At 44.9% G+C, this 11,493-nt stretch overlaps 2 protein-coding genes across 2 annotated transcripts in view; both read left to right on the top strand.

The window, feature by feature from the left end:
* Positions 1–5,194, top strand: part of LOC106810298 (amyloid beta A4 protein-like) — a 111,762-nt gene extending 106,568 nt beyond the window's left edge. Inside the window, exons 10-14 of the mRNA XM_014813606.1 lie at positions 288–381; positions 733–834; positions 1,178–1,456; positions 1,726–1,943; positions 2,744–5,194. Of these exons, the coding sequence (XP_014669092.1) occupies positions 288–381; positions 733–834; positions 1,178–1,456; positions 1,726–1,943; positions 2,744–3,004 (954 nt within the window). The 3' untranslated portion in view covers positions 3,005–5,194. The remainder of the gene's footprint in view (positions 1–287; positions 382–732; positions 835–1,177; positions 1,457–1,725; positions 1,944–2,743) is intronic.
* A 3,023-nt stretch (positions 5,195–8,217) lies between these two features.
* Positions 8,218–10,913, top strand: LOC106810297. The gene is made up of 4 exons (XM_014813605.1): positions 8,218–8,250; positions 8,493–8,652; positions 9,528–9,640; positions 10,803–10,913. Exons 1-4 carry the CDS (start codon positions 8,218–8,220, stop codon positions 10,911–10,913), a joined length of 417 nt encoding a protein of 138 aa, XP_014669091.1.
* The last annotated feature ends 580 nt before the right edge of the window (positions 10,914–11,493 follow it).

The following is an 11,493-nucleotide window of genomic DNA, read 5'->3' as shown; positions in this document are numbered from 1 at the left end:
GATTCTCTCTAGCCCTTGCTTCTGCCAAGTGCATTCATTTCCTGACATTCACAGTTTAAATACTTTATTTATTGTTCCGTTTTCGTGTAGTCATGCTCATAATCCCTATACAGATATAAAATAATTTCACTTATAGAATGATATAGTCATCATACAATATTCCTTGTAAAATGATACAATGAATCAACTTTATATTCCCTGCAGTGATAGAATCTTGTTGATAGTTTCAGATACGTGGTCTGGAGTCACTAGATGTGTTACTCATGTTTGTTGTTGGTGTCTTACAGGCACATCTGGTGAAGATTGAAGAGAGGATCAACCAGAGCGTGGCCATGCTGCAGAAACTACCCGAGATTGCCCGAAAGATTGCACCTCAAGTTGGTGAGTGCATCTGATGTGCGTGCTTGCGCGTGCGTGCCTGTCTGCATGACTGTGTGCACGTGCGTTCCCGCTGCGTGTATCCAAGCGTGGGGACGTGTGCTTGCGTGCGTGCGTGCGTGCGTGCGTGCGTGCGTGCGTGCGTGCGTGCGTGTGTGCGTGCGTAACAAATGTTAAGAATAATTATCTTTCTGAGAACGGGCTCCAGAAGTCTATGATAAGGGCATGCATGAAACTACGGTTGGCTACGGATATATACGTGCATGATGGTTAGAAACAAGTTTAGAATATTTTGTGATATTATAATCCGAGTATCGTTAAGAAGTAATTTCGATTGATTTCTTTCTCCTGCAGAATCACTCGTTGAAGACTTCAAGTATACAGAGGTGGATGTGAAGTTTGCAGATGGTAGCGTCTGGGTGCCGGCAGACGTCTCTCTTGTCGAAAGTACAGAATGAGGTGGCTGAATCGAAGCAGAAAAACGTAAGTTTGGAGACTCGTGTACCTAACTCACCTTTGGCATAAACTATTGTAGTTTATGGTAATCATACGTGTATTTCCTTTGCTCAGTCTCTCTCCCCTCTTTCTCTCCCGCCTTCTATCTGTCTCTATTTCCCTTTTTATCTCTCACTTTATCTCTTTCTCTCTTTCTCTCTTTCTCTCTTTCTCTCTCTCTCTACCTCTACCTCTACCACACTCTCTCGTTCTTTCTGCCTGGCTTAATTCACTTAGTATTCACATTATATTGGTATATTTTGGTATATTTGTCGGTAGTGCAACATATTTTTGTTATCTGTAGGTAAGGAAGTCGTAGAGGAGGATATTGCTAGTGACGATTCCAGTGAGAGCGATGATGATGATACCACGATTCAAACAACCACAGCTGATGACAGCAATGATGCTATAGACAGTGAAGACCACGTAAAGAAAGATGCAGATGATGCAGATGCAGATGCAGATGATGATGATGATGATAATGATGATGATGACGATGTCGATGATGACGATGATGATGATGATGATGACGTCTACTACGATGAAGCTGAAGATGAAGATGAAAATCAGGATATCACTACTGGTACGTATATTTTATTATGTTATTACCAGCACAATTTTTGCACTGTGTGTTCTGTTATGTTCCCTGCTTCTCTATATTTTAACGTATCTGCAATGCTGACCACTTGTCTGCATCGATTCTCGTGTTTCCTTACTCACACACTTCAACCAATAAGAAAATTGAACAACTACACTATCGCTTCCCATTACCAGGGCACAAATATATATATATATATATATATCCACCCTTTAGTACTTTCCCAGAAGATCTCACCTCATGCTCTTTTACAGGTAATCGCTACGATGAAGATGATGATGATTACGAGGATGAGGAGGATGCCGTGACGACAACCGAAGCCAGCGAGAAGCCGGAGATAGAGCTTCACGTGGAGGAGACCATCGTCGAGATTGCGAAGAAGGAGAAAGAAGCCGTGAAGGAAGCCATAGTGCACGCGAACGAGGTGGTGCAGATGGCCCACCACAGCAACGACCTGTTTGATGTGGAGCAGGTGAGAAAAGCATGCGTAAATCGACGTGCGGAATATTAGGGGGTTGGATGTTGCAAGTAACCTAGGATACGATCCGTGCTTCGATACACCTTTCACAATGCGATGTGTATCGTGATACTTTCCAGAGGAACTACCTAGCAAACGGTACACTTACCCGGTACTCTACTAATCGTGTGATTCATTTTAAGCGCCCACGTCTCTTTCGAGTGGATGGTTATTGTTAGGGACACGAGATCAGGCCGTCTTGATTATCCAGGAACTGTGAAATACCAGATGAACTTTTTTTAAATTAAGACGTTTAATGTTTAAATGAACTAGGGAATTGCTCGTAACTGGGAAATGGCACAAATAAATTGTGTATTTTTTATACGAAGACCCCTGGAAATGGTACTATCTACATCCACCACCCCCACCTCAACAACCACCCCACCCCCACCATCACTCTATTCCCTGCCCCTACCACCACCCTATGTTAATCTGTGGTAGTGTGGTAGTCTGTTATGATTTCCACTGTCATGACTCCTGTTCCCTTCCCACTCACGTTAGAGCACCGCCGTTGTCATGACAGTATTGTACGTGAATCGCGTCTCTCCACCACCGCCCCTGCTACTACCCCATGTTCTCATTCCCTTGCTCATCTCACGTTAGAGCACCGCCGTTGTCATGACAGTATTGTACGTGAATCGCGTCTCTCCACCATAACCCCTGCTACGGCCCCATGCTTTTCCCTTTCACGTTAGAGCACTGCCGCCGTTGTCATGACAGTATCGTGAATCGCGTCTCCCCATCTCCCGTTGCAGTCGTTCATGGAGGAGGAGGCAGCGAGCCACACGAAGCCGCACACCAACAGCTTCTACTTCCTCGCGTCACTTGGCGGCATCGCCGTGCTCACGGCCGTCGTCGTCGGCGCGCTCGTCGCCAGGCGGCACCAGCAGCAGCAGCCGCAGCGCTTCGCGCCCGTCGAGACGCGCGACGTGCCAGAGGAGCGGCACGTCGTCAGCATGCAGAACAGCGGCTACGAGAACCCGACCTACAAGTACTTCGAGAGCTACTCGAGTTAAGCGCGAACGCGACCACCGGGCGCAGCGTGCCGGAGAGCACCCTCTGCGTTTCCATCCTTGCGCGTTTGCGCCCGAAGTCGCCGCGGACCGAGGAGATGCGAAATTTTCGCCGAATGCGTTCGGCGTTCTTGCAGCGCAGCGCCCCCTACATTTGTTTCCTTCGTTAATATTTGCAGCCACGGTCGCCGCCGGCCGAGCAGATGTGAATTCGGCCCCGAATTCGTTCGGCGCTCCCGTGGCAGAGCAGCGCCCCTGTTTGTTTCCCGCGCACGTTTGCATCACGGTTGCCACGATCGAGTGACGTAATTACCTTCGGCCCGGGTTCGTGCCCTCGTCAGTACCACGTTGACTGCGAATTAGGAGAGGCATGGCTAAATTTACCCCCCCCCCAGTGCACACGTGTTGTAAAATGTAGGCGTGTAATTTTTCTGCACATCACTTATTGTTGTACTGTTATCATTGAAATTTCTTCACTGAAGTGTGCGTAAGAAGGTGTGTGACGTAGAGTTTTATACACAAACCACCCATTCGTGCGATTTTAAGGTCGTCAGCAGTGAGCAGTGTAATTGCGGGGGAAGCGTCGATGGAAAAAAGCTCACGTAGTCAAGTTGTCATGCGGGAAACCAGCATGCATGTAATTAATATACCAAAGTAAAAGTCGGTGTTCACGATTACAGTAATATGGTACTCTTGCTTGTACGTGTCTCTTATGTACACTTATAGGTGTTTTAGTTTTTTTGTCCTGGCAGTTTACGAAGAGAGAGCTCCGATTTGATGTCGTTATTCATTCAGCTCGTGTGATGCCCGTGCTAGTGAGTTCACGATTGTAATAGAACATTTCGTCACTAGGGGGAGGCACAAGTGCTAACCAGGCACGTGTAGTCGGCTGTTGTTTTCTAGTTTTCCATTGAAAAGATTTTCTACAGATTCCTCACCGTGTTATATCGTGTCTTGTAGATGTGTCGTATCACTTAATCAATGTAGCAACGGGAAGCACAACAGCTGAGCTTGAGAGCCGGCTGGTTCTTCTATTCGCGTGTGTAAGCAAAATCAAAATGTATGAGTATATTAACAGGCGTATGGCACTATTTGACAAGCGTATAGAGATTGTGTCTTGGCGCCGGGGACATTGGGGTTCTAAGCTGTTCCTGTTACTACAGTAACTTTTCATGTTGGCAAGTGTAGGAAAAATTACCTTCCTACGATTGTTGAGAAATTGTATTGTAGTGCGTTTTAAAGCGTTTAAGCGTGCAAACGTGTATTACGCGTCTTGGCGTGTCTTGAGCGTTTTTAGCGTTTTGGATATTGTAGAACGTGTTTGGTGAACAATTGGCATACACAATGTACTCCCATTACCCGATCGTCTGGGTGTTAAGATCAGTTAAATATTATAGTAGTATTTTCCTTCGCTTTTCAAAGGACAATCTGTCTATAAAGATTGCGTATGCTTGCTATCAACTAGACGCACAGGCAGCAGTATTAGCAAGTATTTCAATGTCAGGCTGTAAGTTCATCGAGTGGCAACTTGTAGGTGAAATTATACACCATCGTGTATATGTTTATATTTTTTGTAAAATAATAATAATAATAATAATAGCTTAGAGTGCGGTTTTTCAAAGTCATTGAGGGATTTCAAGTGAGGAGATCCCGTCCTCGTTTGAAAGCTTTCTGTGCTTAGTGAATGAGTGATTGTAAATACCAGACTATGTGATTGCGCAACTAGTTGAAGTACTAGGTTAATTAGATTATCATTAGTTACCCTTATTTAATTGCAAGATTGCGTCGTTGGTGAGAGATCTGCGCGTGGTTACGTGCGAGTCGCGCTGTACAAGCGGTAGTGTGTTGCAGACGGAGAGATGATGGTAAGGATTATTTGATGCGGTTGTTGCTGACTGTCATCTAAAGCGGAACAGTTGTAAGCTTGCGTAGACCTGATTAATATAGTTATTAATATATTGCTGCACTACTGGAGCCATCTGCAGCTGTCGGTGGTACAACACAATCATGCAGATGCATGTTGAAGTGTTAATATTTTAGTTACCGGACTGAGTGTCAGGTACTCGAAGCAAAATTTAACCCGCGCTCTTCGCTTGCTGTTTCTTTCACGCCAAAAAGTTGAACGGAATTATTATGTTATGAAAATATTATACTGATCGTGTTGTAATAAATCTGCTTTGTATGTAAACATAATCCTATTCTTGACTTGTGTTACTGGTAAGCATGTGTGTTGCGTGTGTACATGCGCGCGTGTGTGTGCGCACGCGTGCGTGCATGCGTGTACGTATGCATTGCGTGTAAATAATGTCGCTACGACGTGCCAATAATCTCAGAGCTCGCGAAATTTCGACTATCCAACAAAACTGCAATTCTTCAGGACCGATAAATTACAATATATCCCGCGCTTTGACTGAAGAATTGTTCTCGCGCATTTCCTACACCCCCACGCCCCGCCGCAGAAACCCGCTTCTCGCGTATCCGCTACATGCAGTCATGACGTCATACGCTGCACGCGTCAACTGCGTTTAACGCTGACTTGCTCTTCCGCGTCGGTTCGTCTGCTGGCGTTAATTTTTAATTGCGGCGCGCGCGTACGCGGCATCTATGCACGACGCGTGAAACTAACACGGATTCTAATAATAGCGCGTCTTTTTTCATGAATCGGCGTTTTCTTTTCTACGTCCGAAAGTTGCGCCTGCATGTACGCGATGGATGGATGGATGGATGGATGTCGTTGGGGAATATTTTCAAGCAGCGATTGATTGTTGTGACTATACATACATGCATTATGCTCGTGTTCCGAAGCTTTTTCGCGTCAATCTCACACGCCGTGAATTTCGACGAAGAATATGAAAGCAGTAATCGATAGTTACTAACAATAGACATGAGCCCGATCATTAGTAGTAAAAATCGTTAGTAGTTAGTCGTTAGATATACAGCATACGTAGAGTATATGAAAGTATATAGTAAAGTAGTTGCATATCATTAGTGGTAAAAATCGTTAGTAGGCCTACTTAATAGTTAGATAGATAGCATTCGTCGAGTATGTAAACGTATGTAGTAGAGTAGTTATCGTATGTCATTAGTAGTAAAGATAGTAGTTAGTAGATCGTTGGTAGTATATATAATTAGCTACTGTAAGTTTATACGCATCCAAGAAAACCGTATATAAAATTCCCGCGTCAAATTTAACAGCCTATGAAAGACACCGCACAAAAAGCCCGGTAATGTATAAAATGTCAAAGTGTCGCCTTATTGTAAATTGCCACTTTTTTTCGCGCGGTTATTTCGCCTCCAAACAGCGTCACCGCCTGCATGCACGCAAGGTTACCTCTCGGACACACAGCGTGATGCAAGCACGACGCGCAACGATTTTAAATTCGCGTGTTACCAGGCGACACGTTAATGATTAGCGCTTGTAACTACGGCACGGCGATGCCATGCATGCACACAGGCACTGCAATTATCATTAATACATGCTATAGGCGTACGTGTGTGCGTGTGTGTGTGTGTGTGAGGTAGCAACGGTCGCGGCGATGCATGTTTGCTGGGCGGGTTTTCATTCACGCAGTCCGGCGCGAGGGCCGCTATACTGATATATCCACGCGTCGCATCATCGTGGGTGATTTATTCGCTGTATACGCGTGGATGCGGTGACGCTCCCTCGTTCATCGCAAACACAGCAAGCAGACGCAACGTCGACACGCTGAGCGACGCCGAGAGCGCCGTCGCCATCGTCATCGTCGCCGTCGTCATCGTCGGCATCGTCATCGTCGCCGTCATCATCGTCAGTATCGTCGGCGGCGAGGACGCGTTAAGAATCGTCGACACGCTCGCACGGAATGAGCGCCGCCGGTGGAGCATCGTCAACGTTACTGTCGCCGTCGATCGTCGCTGGGGGCCGACGAGAACCGGGGTCCGTGAGAGCGCGCCGCCGTTGGGCGAAAATCAGGGCGGTGAGCCAGCTACGTCTAGCTGCCATTAAAGCGTGCTACTTGCCTACCCACGCAATATATATATTATATATATATATATATATATAATGTGCGTGTATATAGTTCAGTATGTGTAAAATGTTTGAGCGGTCTCATGCAGATGTCGCCATGGCAACCATAGTTCTTGTGGAGCATTTTAACTTTGGTTTTCAGCAAATCTTCCTAATACTCTTGCGGTTATATACACACACGCGCGCACATGCACACACGCACGCATATATATATATGCAGTGGGTAGTGTGAATATGTTCTTCTAGTGGTATGTGGTGTTAGGTTCCATTGCTTACCACTAGTGCCTTGCGCCTTGTTCCCTCTAATTGTGTTCCCTTAGAACTCCGGTACTGTGTCGGTACCTTGCTGGGCCAGCGAGATGGGGGTGCCATGCGCAATGCATTAACGAGCCAGACCTTATTAAAAAAGGTGTTGTTAGAGTGCTTATATTATAACAGACATGACGAATTGCAATATAAAAAATTCTAAAAGTACTTGAGCGAGTATGAAAAATGCGCCCGATTAGGTTTATTGCAGAATATTGCGAATTCTGTTTCTATATATCAAAGCGCTGAATTCTTTGCAAAATGCTGCCGAGTTTTATTACTAAAGCGGCACCACCCGAAAGGTGTCACGAAAGTTTTATACGAGAGTCATTACCAATGCTGTCTTACCACATAGGTAGTTCACACAAAATGCATTCTTAATAAGATAGATTTTGGCCATGTACCATAGTATACCACCACGCACATATAACGCACTATAACGCACATGCAACCTAGCGTGTGAGCTTGTACGATAGCCCACCCACAACACCGACAGCAAATCTCGGTCGACTCACTAATCCTCTCGCGCAAGAAGGATCTTAGCGCGCCTGAGGTCGACAGATAAATGAACAGAATGCTGATCGCATGCGAGCCATCGATACTTAATGATCGATCGATCATCTGCTTCTTGTCCTACATCGCAATGCTTTCGGCTCAGTAAGGAATATGTGCCCTTGACCGCACCGACCTGGTAGCGGTTGGGTCCGCTAGCCTTTGATTCGATTCGATTTAGATTTCCACCAATCAGAGCTCGTCATTCTATAGCCGGCAGTGCTGTTATACGTGTTCTTTTTTCCCGCGTAAAAATTACCGCGAACAGGTTCAGCCAGTAAGTGGCGCAGCGTGCGATTTTGCAATTGTCATCTGCGGCGAACACCTTTCCTTTAAAATACATTGCGTAGCCATGCTACCCCACAGTGCATCACGCTATTACATAGTAATAGAACGGCGTGTACATTACGGCTGTATCGCTGCGCAGCCATGCTACACCACAATGCATCATGCTGTTACCTAGTAATAGAACGGCGTGTACATCACGGCTGTATCGCTGCGTAACCATGTCATGACACAGTGCATCATGCTATTACCCGGTTATAAAACAGCGTGGACATCGTATAACTTCTTAGCATATCCTTCATTCGTCTTTCCTTCGTAATTTACGACCGTATTATTGCGTAGATCGTCGCGATCCTGGCGGCCGCATCGCGGCAGCAGCGTACAGCGTCGGCGAGGAAGCGGCTGAGCGACGGTCAGTATTCCACCGACTACCTGCTCACCGTACTCAACATTAACAACGTCGACCTGTCGCAGCTACAAGACGTCGCCCCGCTAAAGGAGTGTACGTATAGAGATGAGGGGGCGGGGAGAAGAGGGGAGGGGATGGCGGTTAAGAGGAAAGGGGGGGGGTAATTTATTAAACCGAATGCTTGTGAATTAAAATGAATGTCGATTATTAAATAAATGCGAATTTGTTCTTATAATTGTAATGTCATGACACAGTGGTCACCTTCATCGAATTCTTGCTATGCCATGTTTTATGGTAATAGAGCTTAATTGGATTTAGTGCATGTATACGATTATACACGAGTAATTAAGAGTAATTAATTACGAGTATAAGAGCGTTACCGTGTAGCTTTTGCGCGTGTCCCAGTTTATTAGTAGGCACAGGGGCGTTTGGTGATCACAACAGAGGCTATTGCTTGGACGGTAAGATGTTATGCCTACTCGTGTGAAATCACGCAAGTCTCTAGCTCTCACCTGAACGTCAATGGGTACACGCGTACTGTCACGCTTGACGCATATACGAAATGAATACTAAGAGAACCCCCCCCCCTTTTTGTAATAATGCACCAGTTTTATTACGAAAATTAACCGCTTTTTAGGACCTCACCACCTTCGCAATAAAAGTGAGCAGCTTTCATAATAAAATCGTTTCTGTTATGTTTAGAAAACGGGCGAGTCGTATTGCAAGGGTGATGCGCCGATTCTATCATAAAATCGGTTAAATTTATTGCAAAAGTTATCACAAAGGCTATTTTCATTACAGAGGTAGTTTCCAGATATCTCTTGAACCGCAGGAACTCGAAATAAATCTTTAGCGTTCAATAAACGTTGTCAATTTACGCGTGCAGGTGCCACCAGATACGCGTGCAGGATATCATGTGGTTTCTAATATTTGTTTTTACACGTGTATGCATGTTTATTCTCTCGTAGCCGTGTTTCTTGCCGTCCTATTATCTGATATCGTGGAAAAGGACATCGAGGAAACTGGTACATTGACGTCGTGGCCTTTTAACAGCCTGCACAGACTACTGTTCTCGGAGTTGGTACGTACACGTCCTAAATTATACCTGCCTACTTACCCACTTAATTAACTTATCACTTAATACCCTTGCATATTGTTCCCGTAACACTGCCCCCTGCGTCCGCCATGCGAGGCAGGATTGTGTGTGGGTTTCATACTTCGTCGGCAGGCATTGTCTTTAGAATATCTCATAGCGACCATGATTGGCTAGATCTACGTGTCAATCACGCTGCTCAGATAGGTTAATTGTTGCTAATATAGGTACCCGGATGTAGCCTTCTATTATTAAAACTGGATCAGTGCTGTGTATGTGTATTATGTTTAATATATAAGCATTATATGCATGGGTGTAAACGCTAAACATTGTTAGGCAATGTTATCGTATTATCAACGAGTCGACGGGCGGTCAATAATCCTACATCATACATAAACAATGCTATTATTACGCTGAAACAGAACAGAAATTTATCGCATTCTATTATCCCCTATTCTACAATTAATTAGTTTTCTTCATGCAGCTATGCGGATTTGGTCGCGCTCTCCTGCAATCAGTAAATAATCGTCATATTTTAATGTGCAAGAACTTCACCCCTAGATTTATCATTTTCTTTGTGATATACATAGACTGGTTCTATAACCCTTTCTTGTGATCGTCGACTGTTCGACACACATCGGTGAGACCGAAGCAATTGCGGTTAGCTTTGTGAGTGTTGCGTGTTATACCTCCCCCTATAGCAAACGTTTCCTATCAACATTGCGCATAGGCAATAAAGGTCAAAGCTTTATGCCCATACACCCTGCTAGATATGCCCATGATGCATTGTAGAGGGGTGAAGTTTGCCATAAGAAGAACGCATACCATGCTACGCGAGCCGTGTTTATATTCCACTGCGGGGAATTGTTATGTGACGTCATGTGACAACATTAATGGTTCTTTACATATGATTTCCGTTCTGTTAACAATAAACAAAGCCTAGCTCAAAGTTGCAAGAGAGCAACTTCATCGGGCTGATGTTGTCCTTGTGTCATATGGCCCATTGTAATTGAATTAATAAATTCCAGAAACGTGAAGTTTTGCGTTTACACACCGTTGTACATTTCGTGCCAGACGCGGGAAATTTTAGCGCCAGCCAACACTATACCTGTACATCATTTCACATCTGTTCTTATCGTCCTTATCGCAGGCTTTCGAGACGTTGACCGCAGAGCTGATTGAAAGTTTGGATGAAGACATGAAAGAATATGAGGATCACGAAAAGATATACACGGACGGAATAGTTCGCAAGCAAAAATGAATTATTTGCGCAAATAAAAGAACGACGAATAATTAATAGAATAATTGCGAAGCGTATGAGCAACTCGATGTTTGTTTCATGTTTCTGCGTTCCCGCCTCGTATCGAGACTGTTATAGATATATAAAGAGGAGCACGTATCCAATACTTTCATATTGAAAACAGTGAAACTAATGCCCCCCACACACACCACACACACACCCACACATTTAAACTGTGGTAACGTACGAAATCATTAATTATTGTTTTGCTTATGACCTTATCTATTCGTTGTTTTTCTCTCGGCGAAGTCCCCCAGTTGAGGCGTACCGTACGCAATGTTGCGCGCTGTGACACTGCCGATGTCTTCCCATGTGTTATCAAACCGCTATGAGTACATACGCATCGGCAACTCCATTTCTGTCAGTGATGAGTACGTTATTGATGATAATCTGTTTGTGTGCGAAGCACGAAGGCGGTTCTGGTGTTGCACCGATTCTCGTGGGGTTTGTATCGAACAGCCGATGGATGGATGGATAGATTGATGGATGGATGGATGGATGGATGGATGGATGAATGGATGGACGGACGGACGGACGGACG

The sequence above is a fragment of the Priapulus caudatus genome, unplaced genomic scaffold, assembly GCF_000485595.1.
Source record: "Priapulus caudatus unplaced genomic scaffold, Priapulus_caudatus-5.0.1 Scaffold429, whole genome shotgun sequence".
NCBI classification, from domain to species: domain Eukaryota; kingdom Metazoa; phylum Priapulida; class Priapulimorpha; order Priapulimorphida; family Priapulidae; genus Priapulus; species Priapulus caudatus.
The sequence above is the reverse complement of the archived record's forward strand: the minus strand, read 5'-3'. Positions and strand labels throughout refer to the sequence as shown.